At 41.0% G+C, this 23,552-nt stretch overlaps 2 protein-coding genes across 3 annotated transcripts; one reads left to right on the top strand and one right to left on the bottom strand.

The window, feature by feature from the left end:
* Positions 1-7,266: 7,266 nt before the first annotated feature.
* LOC123096095 (adenylylsulfatase HINT3) lies at positions 7,267-12,264 on the bottom strand. Its single transcript, XM_044517698.1, has 7 exons — positions 11,971-12,264; positions 11,561-11,616; positions 10,149-10,206; positions 9,091-9,157; positions 7,911-7,966; positions 7,695-7,748; positions 7,267-7,561 (listed from the first exon to the last, which is right to left on the bottom strand). Exons 1-7 carry the CDS (start codon positions 12,190-12,192, stop codon positions 7,475-7,477), a joined length of 600 nt encoding a protein of 199 aa, XP_044373633.1. The 5' UTR covers positions 12,193-12,264; the 3' UTR covers positions 7,267-7,474.
* A 113-nt stretch (positions 12,265-12,377) lies between these two features.
* On the top strand, positions 12,378-20,764 carry LOC123096094 (plant UBX domain-containing protein 11). Of its 2 annotated transcripts, none has more exons than XM_044517695.1 (10): positions 12,378-12,555; positions 13,717-13,822; positions 14,022-14,074; positions 14,172-14,253; positions 15,362-15,427; positions 15,521-15,588; positions 16,610-16,822; positions 16,929-17,421; positions 19,903-20,166; positions 20,299-20,764. In XM_044517695.1, exons 2-10 carry the CDS (start codon positions 13,723-13,725, stop codon positions 20,502-20,504), a joined length of 1,545 nt encoding a protein of 514 aa, XP_044373630.1. In that variant the 5' UTR covers positions 12,378-12,555; positions 13,717-13,722; the 3' UTR covers positions 20,505-20,764. The 2 variants fall into 2 exon arrangements, with proteins under 2 accessions (XP_044373630.1, XP_044373631.1); XM_044517696.1 differs by having other exon boundaries at positions 12,383-12,555; positions 13,723-13,822.
* The last annotated feature ends 2,788 nt before the right edge of the window (positions 20,765-23,552 follow it).

Here is a 23,552-nt window from a genome sequence, read left to right as displayed (position 1 = left end):
GGTTTTTTGAAAAATTCATGCACATAGTCCTCTGGGTGCATGTGAAGTTTGCTCATTGCTGCTATTGCATGACTGCATGTCACACCTGTCATGTCCCACCTCCTGCAGTCACATGATTTAGTAGCTATGTTCACACAATACTGATTTTCAGCACTAGACACTTGCCAGATGTCAGGACCAGCCCTATGTGCCTCAGAAAATTTGGCATATTTCTTATTCTCCTCTAGTTTCTCTGAATAGTTGGGTGTGATCATCCACCTGCTGTTCTCTGTTTTTTCCCTAGTCTTCTGCCTTTTGATCATCTGCTTAGTCCCAATTCCTTCAAACATAGTCCTAATTGGTTTGGCCCTAACATCAAGGATCATTTTGTTGAAAACCTCACTAAGGTTGTTCACAACAAGATCAGTTTTGCAATTGTAATCCATTGCAGACCTACACCAAGTCTCCTTTGGAATTTTTTTAAGCCACTTCCAGGCATCCTCACACTCTGCTTTAAGCTCTGCCATTGCTAATTCATGGCCATGTTTTGTGAATGAGTAGCTAGCCTGATCTACTAGCTTCTTTAGTTCTGCTCCTCTGAAACCAGCTGACTGAAAATTTGCATATATGTGCCTGAGGCAGTATCTCTGAGGGGAATCAGGGAACACCTCATTTATAGCCTTAAGAAGACCCTGATTGTAAATTAATAACCATGGTCATGAACAAAAAGAAATAAAGCTACTAATAACAATATATATCTGAACTACTGGCTAAGATAGGGTGCATACCTTTTGCCTGTCAGAAATAATGGTGTAGGTTCCAAATTTGCTACCACTTCCAATGCAACATCTTAGCTGGGTTAGGAACCATGTCCAACTCTCTGAATCTTCCTTATCAACCACACGAAAGGCTATGGGGTAGATGTTGTTGTTGCCATCTCTTCCTGTGGCTGCAAGAATTTGCTGTCCAGTAGTTAGCTTGATGAAGCAACCATCAAGCCCTGCATCCATACCCAAATTAGCTACCATAAATGTACAACAAGATATTTTGAACAAAATGCAGTTATATATTTACCTATAAAGGGCCTGCAACCATTAATAAATCCTTGCTTTGATGCATGCAAGCAGTAGAACATGTACTTAAATCTAGGAGTTGGGGCAGGGTTTTCTGGGTCCTCAAATGTTGTAACTACACACCTGCTACCAGGGTTTGTGTCAAGAATTGCTTGTAGGTAGTCCCTCAGTCTGTAGTACTGCTCCTTCTGGTCACCTTGTACAACCTTAATAGCCTTCCTCCTTGCCCTATAGGCCACACTCTTTGATACATCAACTGAAAACTTGACTTTGCTGTTTTTAATAAGAGAATCCACAGGTGCTCTAGGATCTGCTCTAAGGGAAGGCTCAACTGCTTTGGAAAGCCACTTAGTAGTAACCTTTGTGTTCTCTGCTGATGCTGGACAAGTGTGCTCCATGTTACACTTCTTAATGCAAAATGTTCTTTCATGAGCTATCCTGGAGGCACACATGTAAAATTCACATCCATGCTCTCTCTGTGAACACCAAACAATAATTCTTGTTGGAGTGTTCCTGTGGTAGTGAAAAGACCTCAAAGTCCTTATATGAAAATCTCTTAATGCTTCTCTGAACTGGTAAACACTATCAAAACACAAGCTCTTGCACAAGAGTAAATGTGAATTGGGAATTGAGGGGTCAAAATATAGCCTTTCCTTCATCTTTTTCTTACTACTCTTTGTCTTTGGCTTCTTCATGAGGTATGGTAGTTCAACTTCATCATCTTCGTCCTCATCACTTATGCCTGCATCACCAGCAAAACAAAACTCATCTGCTTCAGGAAACCAATCTTCAAAACGTTTTATCTCTACCTCATTGTGACATCTGCTAGTTGGACCAGGATTCTTCACATGTTTCACAATAGCAGTAGTTTGCAATGTTGTATCCTCTTCAGAGGCACACTCTATTTCCATTTGTTGAACAGCTTCAGCACTCCCATCTGAATGAACTGAATGCTCAGAACAAAATTCAGACACTTCAGTGTCTCCTTCAAAGTGGTTCAAATCTGCCTCTCTTTGAATCCTGCTCCTCTCAAGCTGAGCCTTTCTATCATCTATCTGATTCTGAAGCTCATATTGCTCCACAACCATTTTCACACAGCAGCTCTCTTGAGTGTTCATGTAATTCTCATTAGCCTGTGTACTAATTCCAGGTTCAACATCTCTCACAACCCTTATGTTCACAACCTTGACATAATGAAAATACTCCAACATTTCATGAACACTAGCTTCATTACCTAAATACTTTACTCTTTCAGATCCAATTTCCTCCTCCTTCACATAGTACATGTAATCACTGTCCTCATACCCTTCACTAGCAATGAGTGATTGTAGAGTAAGCAAAGAAATATCTGACTCAAATATACCCCTTTTCACAGGGTTTCTTCCTTCTAAATGAAACCATATATCCCATTTCTGGTCAGCCAAACTGCACAAATAAGTGCTCATGAATTAAATTGAAATTGACTGAGCTACACCAGCAATACAGTTTACTACACATGTCCAACTAACAGAAACAAACACATCTTACTAATCTGCCAGATTGAAGCAGCTAACCAACGGCCCAGCAGATGATACTTGCATACCTGCAACCAATTGGCGATGACTGGGAGAGCGGTGCCTCCGGCTGCTGCGAGCCAGCCTGCGTTGAGAAACTGGTGCTCCCCAACCAATTATCGACTGAGCCGCTGGCCATCAGTGGAGGCGCGTCCAAACTTGTGTCAACGCCGCCAGCGTCGCCACCGCCAACGTCGCCGCCGCCAACGTCGCTGCCGCCAGCGCCGCCACCCTCCGGAATCAACGACGACATGGCAGCCGCCACCTAGTTCAGAGAGAGGGAGAGGAGGGAGAGAGTGAAGCGAGAGGGGAACGGCAGATCTTGACCCGCGCCCGACCGACAGCCGCTGTCCCGACAGGCGGACGGGCCGTTAACGGCCGTCAACGCGCGGCGGCCGTCCGTTGCCTGCGTGGCAACTGATTCGTGGGCCCAACCGGTCAGATTCGGGGTTAGCGCGGGCGAAACGAGCGCTTACGCGAGTTGGTAGTTTTTTTGCCACGGTTTAGGACAAATTTGGTAGTTTTCCGCACAAAAACGTAAAGTGGTAGTTTTCTGTCACAAGTCCGTGAAATGTGGTAGTTTTTGGTTAAATACTCACCTCCATGTCATGCATGGTTAGCAGCTTAGCATGCACGTGAGAAGATTTTGTATGTATGCACTTCTTTTTCAACGACGCAAGAAAACACATTCCTGCTCTGTTTTTTTAACATCAGTACAGACACAAACGCTCATACATACACGCATACACTCATCTCTATGAACGCGCACACATACATCCTACCCCTATGAGCACCTCCGAGAGACTGAGCCGGCATATCATCTTGAGATTTTACGAAGTCACCGTAGGCGTCTCATAGTCGACGGGAACGTCTCCTCCACTGAACGAGTATCACCGGTAATCCTGAAATAAATCCAGAAAAAATGCAAGCATGAGGATTTGAACCCACTGTCCACCTAACCATCCGACCATTGCAATGTTATTGTAGCCAAAGTGCTGGCAATAAAATATTCAAGGTATGTGTTTGCGCATTTGTCCATCTCTTTTGTAATAGAAAAAAGAAAACATATTTCCTATCCCTTAGGCAACTGAAAAACAAAACCAGTTCAATCGATTCCGGAGATAGGAAGCAAAGCACCAAAGGCGGAGCCGGGGGCGTTGCCAGCGGGGCATGCAGGGAACGAGTAAGCGACGGGGAAGCCACAACCGGCCACGAAGTCGCTAGAGGAAGCGAGTTCTAGGGTTGATGGTATGGGTGTGGTGCAGAGGTGTTTATCGATGCTGAAGAACACGGGGGTATAAAGAGATGGTCGGGGAGAGCAACTTCAATGGGGCGACCGTCCGCCGTTGTCCGTTTGGGTCGGCGCGGACAGAAAAGACGGCCCAACGCGCTGATTCAAACGGACGCGCGTCCGCTTTTCGTCTGCGTGCGACCCATTCCCGGTCCATTTTTGAGCCGGATTTGCGTCGGCGCGGACACGCGACGGACGCGCGCACGCTCGCCTTCTCCTCTCCCCGGGTCCTCTGGTCGGTGGCTCATTGGCCTCTCCCCACCCTCTAGCCAACAGCAACCCTCGCCCGCCTCCCCGCTTCCTTCGTCGCCGCCGCCGCCACCCTTTTTTGCCGGCGACTCTGCCAGCTGCCGTCGCCTCCACATCCGCCCAGCAACGCCGCTCACTCCGCCCCTCGCCCCGCCACCGCCGTCTTGCCGCCGGGGAGCAAACTGTTTCCCACCGCCACTCCCCCGACCGCACAGCCGCCCGCGACCAAGAGGCCACCTCGCCGCCCCGGCCAGATCCTCACCGGCACGCTCGTCGGACGCCGGCCCACTCGTCGAACGTCGGCAGGGCAACTAACTGGTCCGTGCGAATACCTGGAGCACGCAGAAACTATGGGAGGTGATGACTGCTTGTGTGATCATGCACAATATGATCGTAGAAGACGAGCGTCCGGAACGTCTGTACGATCAAGGGTTTCAGTTTCAGGGTGAGAATGTTGTGCCTGAGCATGGAGTAGCGGCAACATTTGAACAGTTCACCCAATTTCATGAAGACATGCGTGATTGGGAAACTCACGTGCAGCTGCAAAATGATTTGGTTGAGTATATGTAGGCTCATGTTGGCAACCAATAGATGTATCTTCTTTTATTCGTTTGCAAAACTATGTGAAACATTTTTATTTGTATCCAGCTTGTAAAACTATAATATTTTTATTCGGTATTTGACAATTTGTTTGAATGCAAATCAATGTAAAATATTGGGCGGCCAGTCGGCCACGCCGGCACATATGGGCGGCGCGTTGGGCGCGCTGCCGACCCAAATCTAAAAGAGGGCGGACGCAGGACGGGGGACCGACCCAAACGAACAAAAAACGGACGAAATCGTCGTCCGTTTGGGTCGGCCCGTTGGAGTTGCTCGAAGATAACAACTTGGCATAGAAAGCGGCTCGGACAGAACGGGGCGTGAGGGGGCGCAACAACACGATGTCGGCCATGGGTGGTGGGCCCAACGGTTGGACCGCGGCATCAGAGTCAAAGTAAGAAGGTGAACAGAAATGGAGGAAGAAAAAGTATACTGAAGGAAGAGTTAACTACCACTGGTCGTCACCGGAGAGTTTTGTTGTGTGTTTGACCTCTGTGTTCCTCCATCAGCATGTTTGAAACAAGATCACATGTCAATAGATTCCGATGAAACTTTTTTCAGGCGCAAATTGTATTTCCAAGCAGAACTGGCCTGTGCTTCCAATGTATGTTCTTAACTAGGACTAATGTGTGCTCCAAGGTGAACTAAACTGTGGTCCCATCATAAACTAACTTGTCTTCCACTCTGCGTCTCCCACTCCACTTAACCAGTTGCTCCCTTTTTCAGCCACGTGGCAGCCAGCCAGGTCGACGAGGTGCCCGAAGATGTATGTTTTTTCATCACGTTTTTTTGTTTGTCCTTGTCTTCACTTTTTGTCTATATTTCAATATTTTTGAAATAATATATTTCAAAAAATGTTTTATTTACATTTTCAAAAGTGTTCATCACAAAGTAAAAAAATGTTCATGCTGTGTTTTGTGCAATTAAAAAAATGTTTGTACCATTAAAAAAAAATTGTGACATTTGAAAAATGCCCATGCATTTCAAAAATATGTTTGCGACACTTAAAGAAAAGATTATACAGTGCAAAAAAAGTTCGTGTAGTTCATAAAAAAAATAATATTTGGTACCATTCAAAAAAAATGTTTGTGGCATTTAAGAAGAATGTTCATGCGGCTCAACAATATTTTCGTGACAATTAAAAAATGTTTATACAATGTAAAAACATCATACCATCACAAAAATGTTCACATGTTTGAAAAATATGTTCGTGACATTTTTATAAAATGTTTACGCTATTAAAAAACATGGTACCATTTAAATCAAATGTTCATGAGATTACAAATATGTTCTAATACTTGACAAATGTTCACACGGTTTAAAATCAATGTTCACGGCATTTATGAAAAATGTTAAGTGTATGTTAAAAAAATGTCTACCGTGCATTAGAAAAAAATTCAATGTGCTTTTGTATTTTCCACCGCTATTTTCTTTCATGCTCCCCTTTTTTATTTTTCTGTTTTCCTGAATTTTTCATTCATTGTTTTCTTTCTTTTTATTTTTGGTTTTGGGTCATTTTTTCTGTTTTCTGCTTTAAATAATTGAATGCTTAACATATACTATATTAAAATGTGTGAACACTTTTCTAAAATTACATAAATATTTTTAAATGCATCAGTATATTTTAATTAGATGAATATTTTTTCAAATGCACGTGGAAGAATTTTGAGTACATGATATTTCCTTTTGATTTCACACTATGAATTTTTAAATACACGATGGAATTTTCAATACACCATGAACACTTTTTAATACACGACGGATATTTTATTAAAATAGACCACGCACATGTTCTTAATACGCGATAAATTAATACAAGATGAATATTTTTAAAATACCCAAGGAACTTTCTAATACATGTTTAACATTACGAAACATAAACGAAAAGGAAAAAAAAACGCCTGCAAAACTGTACGTAGCCTTTACCAAACTAGCTATCAGGCTTAATTGGTTCCAGTACAGTTATATTCCCTCTATTCCATTTCACAATTTTTTTTGCCTCTATTTCAAATTATTTGTAGTTCTAGTTTGTCCCAAGTCAAACCTCTTTTTATTTAACCAAGTTTATCAAAAAATATTTTAACATCTGCAACACCAAATTAGTTTCATTTGCTTTTTCCATAAGATATATTTTCATACTATATGCATTGATGTTGTAGACATTAGCATATTTATCTATATGTTTGGTTAAACTTCAAGAAATTTGACTTGACAAAACTAGAACTTTAATTATCTTGAAACTGAGGGAGTATATAGGGCGAGCACAAGGTTATCAAAAAATATATATTAACATTTACAACACCAAATTAGTTTCATTAGATTTTTTCCATAAGATATAATCATCTACGCGAAGGTGGCTCCGTACATAGTTCGTCGTCTCAGTTGGCAATAAGAACTGGTCTCAGTTGGCAATAAGAGCTGGCCATCGAGCACCTACGAACAGCGTAGGTAGCCATCTTTTCAAACACTAGCATAACTCACACAAACACTCTCTCTCTTCCCCCTCCATGCGATTGAGCACTGGACATAACTCCACCTTCTTTAGCTCTTATTGTCAGATATTATACAGTAGTTTTTTTTGCGGGGAATATTATACAGTAGTTACAGTGCCATTGTTTTATCGAATTTGTTAAATTCATGGATTACTTCAGCTACGCAACCGAGGCAGATTATGTACTTGACTGGACAACTGAAGCAGCTTTCTATCGCACCTTATGCGGTAACGAGCTTCAGTCTTCTGAAGAATCAAGTTGCTCCTTGATGCAGCTAATAAGGCTCGAGGTTTCATTTGGCTCAATAGAGCTCCTCCTAAAGCTCTGTAATTTTTTAGTTGTGATTGTGATGAAGAATGTCAGTAGGTGATAAGACAAGTTATTTTGCTACCAACAGCCCCAACTTAAGGCTAAAGGTTTTGAAAATGGAAATATAGAAATGTGGAAGACAAGATACCTCTGTCGGCCACAACTTGTCACCAGATCTACGAGGAATTATGTGGAAGTGGGTCTGTGGATAGTTGAAAGCACAATAAGGATCAGTAAATAATTCTAAAGTTGATTATAAACAAATGCAGAGGAATCATATGGAAGTGAGAACGCTGTAATACTAGAAAACAATGACATACAAAATAGAGCCTATGCACTTTGAGTTTGAGATATTATTACTCACATGGAAAATAACTTGTCCTGCAGCTTCTCCATTATTGACGACCAAGTTGAATGCATCTGAGTTCCAAGACAATCAGATCAAATTAATATGCAAATCAGCAAATGTTAGATAACAAATGGCATCTTAGACGCATCACAACAGATCAGCGCAATTGCCGAGCTACGTTTCTGAAAGATTAAGATATAAGTCTAATTGACTAATCATGTTGCGGTAAATAACACATACATTGTATTGGTTTTGTATAGATGCACGTAATACAAAATAGCAGACTGCAAAAACTAGTCATATTACACAATCCATTATTTGTGCAAAAGGGATAACTGAGTGCCTTTTTAACACACTGAAAATGGCAAATATATTGCAGAGTGCAGAAAGCAAGAAAGTTGTGCTCATGTTTTCTTGAAAATTCAGGGAAAAAATACATGAACTTTGGAGATTAAGTCATCCACATAGTGCATGCTGACAAATGCAGATGCGTTATGCATATGGAAGAAACTGTGCAAGTACCAGATCGAAACACTGCTAATCTTGAAGTGGCACACCTATTTTTATTTCTAACCTACTCATGCAAAAGCTTATTATTAATAGTGTCAAACTCAACATTATCCCAGTTTGAGTGTTGAATGGTACATGTGGAGGTATTTTTTTCTTTCTGTCACATTTAGTTGGAACCAGCAAATAAATCGACTTTATGTTCAATGCATACAATGTAGGGATTATTTTCTCATTTTGGGTTTCTATTACGGTTTTGAAGCAAAGTACTTCAATCTCAGGACAGTGTTCTCATACTTCTGTAGATTTATGTAATCCACCATTGAAAGATTGAAATTTGGCACCATTTTAGCTAGTCAACTCATAAATCTGGCATTGAAGACACTCAGGCATTCCTAATCATATGCATGTTTGGGATTAATGTAGAAAACAAATTGAGAAGTCCTTTTGGATAACTCAACAGCCTATGTTGATTCTTTTAAGTTTAGTCCAAACAACAATATTTGGACAAAATTATGTGCAAGAGACTGATCATAAGTCATGAGAAAGTATTTCATTGGGTTATACACAAGCGATGAAAATTTTAGTTCTGCTGTGCGTCTTCAGTTTATACAGACAGTTCTATTACAATAAAATATATAATTTAGTTATGCCAACAACGAACAGAAAATATTTGTAGTCTACCTACCGCAGTCAGTAGCCTTCATAATTGCATTGCTCAGAAAAGGTACTTTGGAACACATGGCTGCTATGACCTGGCTCAGAGACAAGATATCAACATCAGAAGACGTTATTATATGATTAATCTGGTAGATGATCTAGAAACTGAGCAATGGGGGTGCAAACTTTCTAGCTTGCTTTGTGCATTTTTTTACTTATTTCATTGAGATGCTTTTCGCCTGATTAAAATGCATCCTTTAATCACATCAACCCTCATGGACCGGCGACAGATTATCAAGGGCAAAAGAATGCAGCCTCAGAAATCTTCTACACAGGAGTTGATCAGACTAGTGATCACTCCAAAAAAGGGCAGTGTCGCCTCTAGCAATGGAGAGGAAGAAATTTGTCTGAATACATGAGATAGTTTAAAAATGTCACGCCATCAGAAGGAACCAACAGGCCCGGAGGCATGTGGAGGAATGGTCCAATAGTAGTTACGAAATGAATCTACCAGTTGATCATCAGATTTCCCTTAGTAACATCAGGTCTAGGCATGACTATTTGGCTAGTTAAGTAGCTTCCACAAATGGCAAATAACAAAAAAAAGGTTGCATGTCATCTGTTTTGTCTTCAATCCGCTACAAAGATTCGGATGTGGTATCTCGAAATTTTTGTGCTCAAATATAATTTAGAATCTAAAATTAAGCTTTCATACAACAAACTTTGAGATATGCGAAAAACTAATGCAAGAGTAAATTGGTAGTCAGCTCATGGAATAAATACCGCAGCATTTTGATTCGTTTGGCCCCTAAGAAGAAAACCTATTTGGATGTGGCATACGATACTATTTGTTCCATTTTATTTTGGAAGCAGGAGACATTTTTCCAATCAATGAGCCCACTTAAATGCAAAGTCAAGATGACAGAATGGATGTTATTTACCTACTACATATTACTTGCAGAGAAAATATCAAAAGAAAATCAAATACCAAATAGGGTATTTTTTTTGCTCAGGTTCCGCTTCAAATCGAGAAACAATAATTTCCTAGAAACAATATCATGTATATTATAGTAATAAAACACTTACATGAGGTGGAGTGACCTCCATAGATGAAAAATGGCATTTTGGAATTATCAACGAATGCCTGAAGATGTGAAAATGACAAGGAGACAATATCACTTAAGAAATGGAAAATAAAATGAACAAACAAGTATAGGTTAACACTCATTTAACCAGGAAAAAAATTAACTAAGCGCATGACAATTAAGATGAATGGTGATTCAAGAGAGAAAATTCAAGGGAGATTAACCTGTGCATCTAGTAAGCTACACATTGCTAATTGAATTGAATTTAAAGCCAGCACAAATGAATGAGTATGGTTTACTAAGATATATTATGTTCCTTCCACCCAACCAACCAATTGCTAAAACCTTATTTGGCAGGAAAATGTGTTGGTCACTATTCGTTTAGTAGTGTTTCTTGGGCAAGAAAATATGATAAAAGCTCCTTTGTTTAGTAAACTAGTGTTTAAAAGTATAAAGAGGCATACCAAATGTAGAGAGACAAATCTAAATGCATTTCACTGACTCACTCTTCTCCACATTTCCCTCTAATTTACTTTCATACTTTGAATGGCCGTGGTTGTGGCTTTGCCGTGGCCGCTGTATGATGCTTTTAGTTTTTTTGGGCTTGTTGAGCTGTGCCCTCAGCATTAAGCTCTGTACTTTGCTCGTGTGCTACCGTGTGTGTGTGTCATGTGGTTTGGATCTTTGTTGAACTCGTTGGCTCTAGTGGTTTGCTTTATATATAAAGCGAGGCGAAAGCCTTTTTCGGTAAATTAACTGTGAAGATCCGGCAAATAAATTAAAGCGGCTGTGAATCATGTAAAAAAACCAAGATTTATTTTTGAAATTAAATATTGATATGCTGCAATGAATGCATTTGTATTGAATTATAAATTGTAGCAATCCACCGGATAGAAAGTTCAGACACTTGTCATAAAACTTTATGATCATTGATGGATGAAAATACTTTATGCATTATGTATAGGGCTGTAATCTGAACCTGCAAACTTGGTTCTGCAGGTCGAATCTATTGAATTTTATGAGGATTGTCCAACCTTCTCCATTAGTTCAAACTTTTGGTTCTATTGGTTGGTGCATAAAATTCAATAGGTTCAAGAAAAGATTGCCAGATGAGACTCTTGGCCTCATACTCCACAAAAGGAAATGGCCTAAGAGATGCCCAAAAAGTACTAAATACTATAGCAAAAGTTGAACTGCACACATTTTGCCAGTTTTGAGCGAAGGCATAAATCAATCAACATTACATACTCATGTAATTCTTAAAATCAAGGAGATAGAAAATATTCTTCCAAGCAACGACAAGCATTTATACCCCAATCTGGAAATGCTCTATAATCCTCCCAAGATATTGGTCGTCAAAAACTTCCAACCATATAATTTGACAAATATGGGTGAAAGAAGGGATCAGCTTACCCAAGAGCCAATGGATGGGAATCCAATATGCAAATGCATACATCATCTTCGTAGAGCTGCAAATTACACAAACAAAGCTGTTCAAAGCAATGAACCGGCCGCCCCTCACTAAATAGGTAATGGAAAAAATGGATGCTTAATGAATTCATCCAATTATGGCCGTTATTCAATTCATGTACAAGCACCTTAACTACGAATATTTACTGTCTATGGCGACACAGAATTAGAGGTTTCTTAGATTACGCATTGTCGTAGAGCAAGCTTCGTGTTTACAATTTGGATAAGTGAAGGTCTGAACGAAGCTGCCATGTAATCCCTCTTTGAGGCGACCGTGCAGCAGAGAGGACTCGCGAGCGCGGTGGCGGCAGCAACCAACACAAACGGGAAGACGGAGGAAGGGCCCGACGCACCTTGAACGCCGGCGCCTCGTCGCGTATGATCCGGCAGAAGACGCAGCTCTCCGCCTCCCGATCCCCCACGCGACCGGCCACCGCGCCGCGGCCGTCGTCGCCGCACGGAGAGGCAGATATCACCGTTTGCTGCCCGGCCGGCCGCTCATTCTCGGCTGGAGGCTCCGCGCCGTCGGGCCGGAGGTGGGAGCAGAGCACGGCGAGGCGCCTCGGCGGGGACATTTTGGGAGTGGGTAAGGTGGTCGCCTGGGCGTGTGGCTCGTACGCGGTTCGGCGGGTCAACGACAGTGAATAATAGCTCACCAGGCCGGGCCTCGTTCAGATGAATCAGGGCCAGCCCGAACCCGGCCCAGTTCTAGCCCTACACCTCATCGGGTTCGTCGTCTTGGGCCAGCGTAACAGCCTCATCCTCTCCCATAGCTTCATTCCATCTCGATCTCTGTCTTCTTCTGAGAGACTCGTACCAGTCGGCTGCCCACCATCGCCGGTCCAAGAAGCCGCCTGCTCGTCGGCTACTCCGCCGCCCCACTCGCCCTTCCATCCCCCCTCCCTCCCCCGGATTCAGGACCGGATCGGCCTTCCCCTGTAAGTCTTCAACTGGTCAGCACCCACTCCCCTCGCTGAGTTCTTCACCAATAGTTTTCGGCGATCCGTTCTTGGTGGTAGAGCCTAGTTCCGTTCCGGTAGTCGATTAGAATAACCGCGAATTTGCAACAACTGTCATGCGATTCTGATAAATTGTGATGTGCTTGACGCGCCTACCTTCTGCGTCTTTGGAGTTCCACTCTGTCCCCGAGCGATCTTTCTAATACCGTCTGCCTATATATCTTGGTAATCCCCGGTTGACCAGTGTCAGTGTTCCGCTGAGTTCTTGAGCTATCTTTCTGGTCCGGGTTTAGTTATTGGCTCCCTCTGTGCTTTGCCTCGATTAGATTACTGCGCATATTCCTGCCTGGCCCCGACTTTTTAATCAAGTTTAACGAGTCTGTGATGTTCTTTGCCACCTCTGTTTTGTTTGTATGTACGTATCATTTAATAGGGTGGAAATGAACATTTAGGAGGCATAGACCGTGGGAACATGATTCGACCCCTTTTCGTGCCCCTTGTAATAAATCTAGCGATTTTGACTCGTGTTTGGTTACTAGAATGAAATGTATATGTGTTTTTTGTTGGAGATTCTTTTAGTTACATGTGAAAACTTTTGTTGACCAACTAGTGAATTGCCCTATGCATAGTAACATAATTGTGGAAGACCTTAGACTATCCATAGTGGGGAGTAACTTAGACTAGTAACATGCATATGTTACTAGTCTATGTTACTACCTCTATAGTGGGGAGTAACATATGTGTGGTAACATGCAACACTTGATTTATTAGGCTATAGACACATCTTGCCTTGATATGTGTGATGTTACTCATAGTGTGAGTAACTAGCTATGTTATTCAATTTGTCTCTCTCCTCATTAATTAGCTGCCACATCATCTTTTCTTCTTCTTAGGTGTCATCTATGTTACTCCCACTATGGGTAGTCTTATAGTTCCTAACCATAACCAATATAGAAAAAGGAAAGGGAGAAGAAAGGTGTGCAAAATATCTAATTATGTTGACTTCACTATCTCTAAGAGACAGTTTGTAACGAAAATATCCTTCAATAATTAATGTGGCCAACTCTCATTTCTTAATCTATTCTTGGTATTTGGACATGATCCCGTGTCCATGTCATCATACTCTTTCTTTTTCTCTAGCTGTAGATGGAAATCACAATTAATTCCTTGACGTACAAAGGTTCGATTCCAGATGCAATTAATCAATCAAGAAGGAAGAAAAAACTCTTTGTAATTTACATATCAGGTGAGTTTGTTGTTGAATTCAACATCTTGTAGATATGCTATCTATGTCATCCTTTTTGGTAGCCTGACAATGACAGGCAATATCCATGATTGTTCTGCATAAAGAAAATATACTATCCAGTACAATCCTGTCTGGACTGATATTCTACTATTTGAATGTAGTCCAGTCTATTGACAGGACATCTATTGTTTCATTTCAGGTCAAGATGAAACCTCAAGTAGTTTGGAACAGTCTACATTGGTTGATGAACATGTGGGTTCCCTTAAACTTCCTTCCTTGTACAGAAGATTATTTTCTGTTGTGGATTTACATATTGAATTAGCAAATTGCTTATGTGGGGTATTCGCAGGTGGCTGCAGTGATAAGCAGATGTTGCATATTCTTGCAACTAAAACAAGGCGATGTTGATGCGCTTCAATTTTCAGCTATCTGTATCCTTGCACACACATATTTGTTATCATACTGTGGTGATGATTGCTCTGGATTAGCTGCTGGATTGACAGCATACTATTGATTTACAGCTCTAGATTAAATATTTGACAGTCTTCATCTATAAGCCTTAGTTCACAATTCCTTTCGATCGCGAAACATGTTAGTCACATCATACTGACATCATGGAGAGTTAGTGGTTTGATAGAAAAACATAAAATAATTTATCACGAATTGAAGTAGTTCTTCAAAATTTCCATGGCAAAAACAGAGAAATGGTTTGCTGTCATAAATATGTTGGTATCATATTTATGTAACACCACAAAAAAAAATTCGCGTAAAGACTAGTCCTCATGTGCGATGGATCTACATATTGCCCTCTTGGGGTATCGTTCTTGTTTTGCCCAAAATGACCAGTCCTCAGTTACTTTGTTTTGATTCCCTAATTCAAGCATTATATGTAGTCGGACTAACCCAGCAGTACTACTACACTTTGGTGGTTAGGCCTTTGGCACTTTGTTAGTGAGGTTTGAAGAAATGAATCATCCTTTTTTTTTGGTCTCATCTGATCTTCTAATTGATTATCGGACATATATCGTACAATCCATGTATGGTTGTCGAGATGTGTCCATGCCAAATGATCCAAATCCATTGGAACCTTTCCATTCCCAATCCTACATAGTATCTAATTTATGTTGATACATATGTTTTAGCTAGACTCATATGGTTTTGAGACCACATTGTTCGATCTATGACCCTACCAACATCATACAGTAGTAGAATCCCACGATACAGGTCTTGCCAACACAAAAACGAACCATCTAATGTTCCCATCCCAGAGTCCTTCTGATCATGTTGGATTTGCTTATTCACTGCTATAGTTATAATGTGGGTGCTATACGTCTATACCTGCCCTCGTACTTGTCATAGTTTCAGTATATTTCATGCATTTTTTCGCGCAGCTATTTTGGTACTTGTATGATGTATCTCATCTTAGCAACCATGGAACTGGTCTTGCAGCTAATGAAGAATCCGTTTGTTTATTCATATCTATAATCACAATGTTCTACTTTGGTTGTGCAGTTTCATCCTTGACTTTTTCTCAATCAGATCCACAGAAGTCTGTCCCAAGTATATCTGTCGTTGGACTGAGTGGTGCTATGCTATGGAATCATGGTATGAATACAACTATGCTTCCAATTTTCTTTGTGGAAACTATCTTTCGTTAAGTGACAGTTTGGACCAGTGCTTAATTGAGTCTTCTGGCAGAGGGGTATATTAGCCCAGAAGATCTTAAGGAAAGCATTGATAAAGCTTGGGCTGCACTTCAACTGCAGGTATATAAACTGTAAAATATAGATCTGTTGTTAAAGTTTATTACAAGCCTGTTCCGTAGTTATTTTCAGTTGCATTCATTTCTATACTTGCACTCTTTTTATCACTTTGAGTGGCAGAGTTCAAATGGCAGGAAAGTTCTATTAGATAAGATACCGGAGAAATGGTAGGTGCAGCTTGCCTAGGTATAATTGCAATTATATGATGTTAATCAGTCAATCTCTAAGCAAATTACTTACTTGAATAACTATAATTTGTATTGTCCCTGTGTCAAATCTTGGGGTAACGATTGAAAAACCAGGGTTGCAATTATACACACTGCATGATATAGGGGCTATAGTAGGTTCGTGCGGGCCATAGCGAACTCTTAAAGGCACTACAGCTGCACAAAGCGATAAGCTGCTGTATAGAATAATGTGCTACTTAAAGCACTATTTGGTACCAACAAATAGAACTATGTCGGTGAGGGTATGACATAAATAGTGCCTCTTCCTGTCTCTTTTGTTTTGGTCAATTAATTGTCGAGTTCGTAAGTTAAATTAAATTCTGCCACATGCCAAATGATATGACTTTATAATCATATCACTATAATAAAAATATGTGGTACAAATCTGGAGTATTATTAATGTTCATGTGCATGGGTCAGAGAAAGTATATTAATCAATCTAAGATGATAGGCGACTCTTTTATTAAAATTCAGTAATATACTCATGGGTGATCTGACCTCCTTAGATTCCGCTTGAGATGTTTTGGTTCCATAACAACAGTGACAAAGCGTCATTCTTGTATTGTTTAAGATTTTTACTTGTGTACTGTTACATCAAACCTGGTCTTTCCTTATTGAACTACAGGAAAAAGTATGTTTGAAAAAAGAAAATAAGAGTGGTCTTCCTCTCCAGAGGAACCATAGGAAATCTTATAATTTTGTTAGTTGTTACTGTATGATCTTTGTTGGGTTATTCTTCACACTAGTGCAGTAGTGCTATAGATTTGCTAAATACGAGCTACTTGGGATCTTTTTAGGAGACAGCGGCAACCCTGTTAGCTGCATCACTTGCTTCAAGAATGTCTGAACCTGCGAATACTGCTTCGACAACTATGCCTGGTGAAGACGGTTCATCTACTTCAGAAAATCATTCCAATTCATCAGGTCAATCCTCAGAGTCTTCTGCAGTCCGTGGGTTTGCTAATTCTACTGATTTGGTAGCACAACCACCTAGTAGCACAAGCCATGCTGTAAGTTTGTCTGTCCATAGTCTGCTACCTTTCAGTTGAATGAAGTTTTGTTCGGTATAGTGCATGAGAAAGAGAAGGGATAACTCACTGCTTGCATATGCACCAGGAACTTCTCAAGACAAGTGAAATCCCAAAATCAGATTCAGCTCCATGCAACATAACCGCTGAGGAAAAGCTAGATTCAGCATGTCAGGCTCTATTGCCAGATTTTCCAGCAAGCTCAAATGTGGACAGTTCCACAGATCCAAATCAGACAGGCAGTACACCTTCGCCAAAAAGGAAGAATATGGTGGATGGGAATAGCACTAAAGTTCCCTCCAAGCCAGCTTCTAGCATACCAACTAGGAGTACTCCACAGTTGCCTGTGGAACAAGATAAGGCAACTACTAGCAGAGCTATTGAAGTGACCACAGATTCTGCAAAGAAAGATGATATTCAGCTGGCCATTCGTATGCCTGATGGACCTAGCCTGCAGATTAAACTGACAAAAGAAGATGTTTTAAGGAAGGTGAAGACTTTTGTGGATGAAAACCAAGGTAGTGGGATTGGATCATATAATCTTGCAATGCTTTATCCTAGAAAAGTGTTCACGGAACAAGGTACTGAATCTTCACCCTGCACCTATGGACATATTTAGAATATAAAGCTTTGTTTTATCCTGCATATTGACCAGAGATCAATCCCATTCAGTTCTCTACTTCAAGGGACTTAACTCAGTCTTCAGTTTTTGCATGGACGAGGGCTTGTTCTTTGTTATTAGTCGTTAATTAGCTGCAAATGAGCAATAACTTGCCTCCTGGATTGAAATCTATGATAAGCTTCTTTATAATAAAAAAGTGTGCTTGCATGTTGCACAAAACGTGGTTCCTACTACCAGTGGGGGAAATTATTTGTTGTGTGTCATTGCATTTTCTTTGAAATGATGATAAATGATGTGTATCATTGATAGCTGTGTATAAATTCCCAGCAAAGAGAGTAAATAAACTTGGGCAGAGAGAAGCTAGCATTAAATTCACAAGGCACACTTCATAATAGGAAGAAAAATTGAAATGCTCGCATGCTTTATAAATGGTACAGAGTTAGTAAGACTTAGGACTAGTTAATTTTATGAGAAATAACTTGTAAAATATATGCGGTAATAGTTTTTGTAGATAGATTTTTGTACTATCAGGTATTCTTCCCCTCTGCCTCTACTCTTCACCATTACTTATCCTAACCATTCCTTCCGATCCGTAAAGGAAGGCGCAAATCTTCCTTTGCTAAGACCAAAGCAGCGACTTGCAGCGCAATTTTTGCTGTGGCTTGGACGATTTTGCCCCTCCAGTTATTAGCCCACACGCAATCTTCTCACCAGTTGGCAGTTGCTTTTGATATATTGAATGCTTTTGATATATCTTACAATCAGCGGGGCAACGCAAATAGGTTACATTTGTATTTTTTTAAATTCGGGTTCTTGACTACCCAGAAAATCAAATGTGTTATTTATAGACAAAAAATATACTGTTTTCATCTTCTTGACTACACAAATACAAACACAATTTATGAAAAATTAAATCTAAATTATATAACCAATGCATCATGACTAATTTGCAATACTGGTACGCCAGAATAAAAGAAGAAATCACTAACCTAACTAATTTCATCTAAATCATGAAATTGCTGCTGCCTGATGTAGACCTGTAACATGTATGATACAAATCAATGAAGCAGAGACTGACTGTAGGATTTTCGTGAGCATCGCCATGGTCGCCCGACGGGGACGGAACGTGACTGCTTCGGCCGTCGATCAGGATCGGGTATGCAGTGCCGTCTGCGCCCAGCCCTTCTCCTATAACTACCCAAGAGACAGGCACGCAGCGAGGGTTGTGTGTCGCCTCGGCGCTGAAACAATGGATAGACGATGAGGATTCCCTAGACTAAACAGGCCGTTTTGACCAACTAGTAATGGGCTGCAGTACGTACTATTCCTCAATCAAATTAATCTGCAGCTGGGCGTGTGGGCTTCAAGCCTCGAGCACATCGTTTAGGGGGGAGTCGGGGGGGGGGGGGGGGGGGGGGGGGGGGGGGGGGGGGGGGCAACCATTCGTTAATCAAATTAATCTACGCTTACCTACGTACCTACTACTCAGTACGATACAAGCAGACTTCTCTCTCCTCACTGCTGGGGATTTCTGGGTCTGCCATTGAGAAAAGGAAAGAGGAAGAACCTCGCTGTGGAAGAGAAAAGGAGAAGGCGAAAGGATAGGGGAGGCAAGGAGTTACTGTGGAATGAAAAGGAAAGAAAAAGGAGACGTCCCAGTCGAAGGGGTACGCAGGTGGATGAATTGGTGTGGACCGTTGGAGGGGTAAAATTAGGAAACAGATGGAAGAATTGAGGTTGAGCCTTGTTTTACAGAAATTACATGGAAAAAAAAATCATGTCTTGCTTGTAGGAACAGAGTGATTCTTGGTGAGAATATACTATTATCATTTGCATGTGAAATATCTAAATATTTTGTGTACCATTTTGAAGATCTACGCGAGTGTCTTTTTGGCTTAAATATACACCACAGGTTGGCTTGAAGTTTTGCTTCACCAGGACTTTCCTGATGAATTACCAGGACTTGCGCTATATAGGCATAGAGTGTTAATCCATTTATTTGCTTAACGTTTGGTTGCACACGGCCACACATTCTAATGCACCATCTACTTGGTATGAATGATAGTATGAACTATGAAGTAAGGCTTTCATTTGGTCCATAAGCTGGTCATGTATGCTTGAACTCTTTCTTGCTATTAGTTCAGATAAGTATTCTTTTCATATAGACTTCAAAATAAAATTCTGCATGTGAATCCCCCTCTTGAGGTTAACTTTAACTTCCTGGGCATTTGACTCTAATGATGTAAACTTGAATAAGGTGTTTCGGGTATGGTCCCATTGTGTTTTACTTGTGTGCTGAGATTGCATCACTTTTTTTAACAAACATCCATGTTGTGATTTTATACAAGACTTTCTATTTAGAAGCTCATACTTCATTGTACTAACTTCAGATCATACTGTTGAATTGTTGGATCTAACTGATTGTCAAATTCTTGTTCAGATATGGAAACCACATTGTATGAGCTGGGTATTGAAACCCGCCAGGCCCTTGTTGTCGTTCCAAATCGTCAATCTGTTAAAGTGGCAAGGCACCAATCGTCACTGCCATCCAGTGATCTGGATCGCACTGTGGATTCAGACAAGTCACGTGGTTGGGGTTTTCTGGGGGCAGCGTTATCATACGTGAATCCATTGTCCTACTTGAGAGGAAATCCCACCCCATCACATCCTGATCAACTGGGAAATGAAGGCTCGCAGCAGTACAGTATGTTTTCTTATTTAGATTCTTCTGCTGATATTTCTTTGTTGGTCTGTTATTTGGATTCTTCGTGATTGAAGAGTAGTATGAAAAATATCCCACTTCTGACTAGTGAAATTATGATTACTTCTCTGGCAGGACCAAGCTCTGAATCCCAACCTCTTGGTGGTGATAGAAGTCAACAAACAACTACTCATAGCTCTGGAAATACCTTGAGAAGGCGGCCCCGACAGTTCGGTGGCAACATTCACACTCTAAGCAGTGAAGAACAAGATCCTTCTGATAATAGAAATGTCTTCTGGAATGGGAATTCTACAGAGTTTGGAGGCGATGAAAAGAAATAGGGGGTGACCAGACTGCATCGAAGTTGGTTGATACTTGAACCGTTTAACGGGGAAAAAATATGTTGGGAACGAACTGAGGTGTTAAACAGTTAAACTAAAGTGCTTATACATATGTTGGGAACAAACTGAGGTGTTAAATTACAGTGCTTATACATAACTAGTAATATGGCACGTGCAACCCTAGAAATTACTTTGTTCACCCCAGGAATGACCTTTGTTATTTCCATACGAGCATATATAATTTGATGTAGTATCTCGTCCTTCTTTGTGAGCTTTTACTAATTATTTCATTGTAGTCTATTATGGCTGTAAATTTTTCATATATTTAGGCGTCTTTCGGTTCAAAAGAATAGTGGAGCAAACACAGGAAAAATAGTGGAGATTTTTCTTTGGTTTCAGTTTCAGAGAAAAAATGCAGGAATTTTACAATTCACTTGGACCTCTTTTAATTTCCTACGCATGAAGAATGAGATTGAGATCCTTAGTGGCATAATAACATGCTAATTATACCTTTCCATGTGGAGTATTCCTGTATAAAATTCCTATGTTTTTCCATCCTTTGTTTTACACATGCATTCCAATCCAATTTCTGCTGATTCTTGTTTTTTTTCCTTTCCTTTCCTGCGTTTTTAGAATCTTCTGAATCAAAAGAGGCTTTAAGCTCTTGTTACAATTTATTTGTTTCTCCTTTAGTCTGTAAAACACTTGGGATATTAATTCTACCGTAAAAGGCTAACTATGTATGATGATTATAGAACAACATATCTTATATACTTCTGGTCTGAACAATTGATGGTTGTAGAAGTGTTTGGTTCTCAGCTGTGATGAGACAAAGGACGGGGACCAGACGATGCAAATAATTCATTGCAGGTGGCGGCGTGCTTATCTTAGCAAAGTTCTCTCCACATGGAAAAAGGTCGCTAAGATTGCCTTATATTTGTGCACGCCTAGCTGCTTTGGCTGTCTCCACCTCTCCTCTTCTCTGGAAACATCCCACCCTATCTCGAGAAATGCGCGGCTGCACATGGTTGCAGTTGCGTCAAGGTTATTGGCGGTGAAGCATGCTTCAAGATTCCGGACACGGTGCCTGCTACTCTGCGTATAATGAGATTGAAACATTTTCTTTGATTCGTATCGTAGACGTATCCGGGGTTCCCTCCGTCCCATAATATATGAAAACGATCCAGTCTCTCAAACTGATCTTCCGCATGAGGGCGGTTGTCGCGGTCAATAGAGGCACATACACTTTATTCTGGTTGGATTGTTGGTTCGGGAATGACCCCCTCAGGGTGCAGTTCCCTTTATTATTTGCCATCTTTGAGCACCCAGTGATCTCGGTGGCGACGACCGTGGAGGATCAAGGACGAAGCCTCACTTTCTGTAGGTCCCTTGGCCCACCTGAGCCCGCGGAGTGGCTTGCGTTGTCCTCCTTGGTGGCTAGCGTTACCCTCTCGACAACTTCGGATGAGACATCATGGAAGTTGGACCCCTTCGGCCTGTTTTCAACCAAATCACTCTACGATAGACTTGCGACTGGAGAGGGTCAGGAGGAATTGAAAGCCTTATAGAAAGCTAAGCTACCACCAAAGATAAAGGTCTTCCTACGGCAACTCATCAGGGGGCGGTTGCCTTTAGGAGACCAAGTGCAAAAATGAAACGGGCCTGGCGATGGGAAATGCCCGCTTTGTGGAGTGGCGGAAGACCTGAACCACATTCTTTTTTATTGCGTGTCCACCTAGTTCATGTGGAGTTGCTTTCGGGAAGTTTGGGGCAATGATTGGTACCCAACCTCCTTCCCGAAATAGCACCAGTTGATGATAATTGCACTGGCCAGGTTTGCAGATTGATGTGGATCAATTTTGGTACCTTGGCTTGAACTCTTTGGTGTGATTGGAATAAGCTCTAATAGAACTTATATTTCTTTCCAGGGCCACAGACTCGATTTACAAACTCTGTGGATTCTTGCAGCTTTGGAAGCCTCTCTCCAAGCGGCAGGACAAGGTGGTCATTGACAGATTGACGAGGAAGCACAAGGACGTGGCGACTAGACTTCTCATGATCATTTATCCCCCTTGAGGCTGTATTATGCACTTTACCTTTGTGGGCTTGTTGAGCTGTTGCTCCCAGCTTGTGCCGTACCTTTTTATTTTTTTCTTTGTTTTCGTGGACCTCCGTTTTGCGGTTAATTGTTATGCTTCTGTTGTGGTTGTTTTATATATAAAGCAGGGTGTTGTCACATCCCTAGAATATTTGCTTGTAATATTTATATTAGGGAGCACCATGCATCATATTTAAAATCAAGAAATTTGAAGCCTCAAAAATTAAATAAAGGGAAAAAACCTTAAATATTGCATTCAATGAAACCAAAATGCTCCTCATTGATGTTTGATATTTTTTACAAGGGTTTCGATCCAAACTAGAAATAATGTACATTTTTAAGAATTATTTTGGGCTTTGAAATTAAACCACTATTGTATTTGGATTTGGATTTATGAAATATATTTTCAAATGTCTCTGATATATTTTATGTTCTTTGGAATAGTCCAGAGAAGGGGTGTGAAGCCTTTTTCAGTAACTGGTAGCCCACATCAGGGCCACAACTAATCCTATGCGGAGACTTTTGTGGTCTTGCAATTTTTTTTAAATGGAGACAAAAATTTGGCTCATATATTAATTAATAGGAAGAGAGTTATATGAGTAATTTATGAAAAGTCTTGCACATGAGAGCTGGACGGGCAAAGAGAGCTTGTTAACATGCCTAGGGCCCACACAAAACAAAACTACTACGTCTCGGGGCCTACTTGTTCTTATCTGGCACCAAGGATACAACCTCCCTATCCTATCATCTTGCTTAGTCACTCACCCAGCGACTTAAAGGGAAGACGTCGGTCGGCTTCTGTGACGCCGAGCATCGATGGTGTGCTAGTGCTGTGAAAATGGATGCTGCTGAACGAGGTGCACCAAGCGGCCCTCTTCACCCCCGACATCGATTCAGACTTGCAGATTGCCACAATATGATCTGGACAGCTCTATCGATTCAGGCATATT

The sequence above is a fragment of the Triticum aestivum genome, chromosome 4D (assembly GCF_018294505.1).
Source record: "Triticum aestivum cultivar Chinese Spring chromosome 4D, IWGSC CS RefSeq v2.1, whole genome shotgun sequence".
NCBI classification, from domain to species: domain Eukaryota; kingdom Viridiplantae; phylum Streptophyta; class Magnoliopsida; order Poales; family Poaceae; genus Triticum; species Triticum aestivum.
The sequence above is the reverse complement of the archived record's forward strand: the minus strand, read 5'-3'. Positions and strand labels throughout refer to the sequence as shown.

Bases quoted from the DNA above. Each gene is read 5' to 3' on its own strand.
- LOC123096094 (XM_044517695.1), top strand. From the start codon at position 13,723: ATGGAAATCACAATTAATTCCTTGACGTACAAAGGTTCGATTCCAGAT. The intron at 15,589-16,609 runs GTATATAAACTG...GGATCTTTTTAG, and splicing joins GGGCTGCACTTCAACTGCAG to GAGACAGCGGCAACCCTGTT. The intron at 16,823-16,928 runs GTAAGTTTGTCT...CATATGCACCAG, and splicing joins CTAGTAGCACAAGCCATGCT to GAACTTCTCAAGACAAGTGA.
- LOC123096095 (XM_044517698.1), bottom strand. From the start codon at position 12,192: ATGTCCCCGCCGAGGCGCCTCGCCGTGCTCTGCTCCCACCTCCGGCCC. The intron at 7,967-9,090 runs GTAGGTAGACTA...CTTGGAACTCAG, and splicing joins TATGAAGGCTACTGACTGCG to ATGCATTCAACTTGGTCGTC. The intron at 7,749-7,910 runs GTGAGTAATAAT...AACTATCCACAG, and splicing joins CAGGACAAGTTATTTTCCAT to ACCCACTTCCACATAATTCC.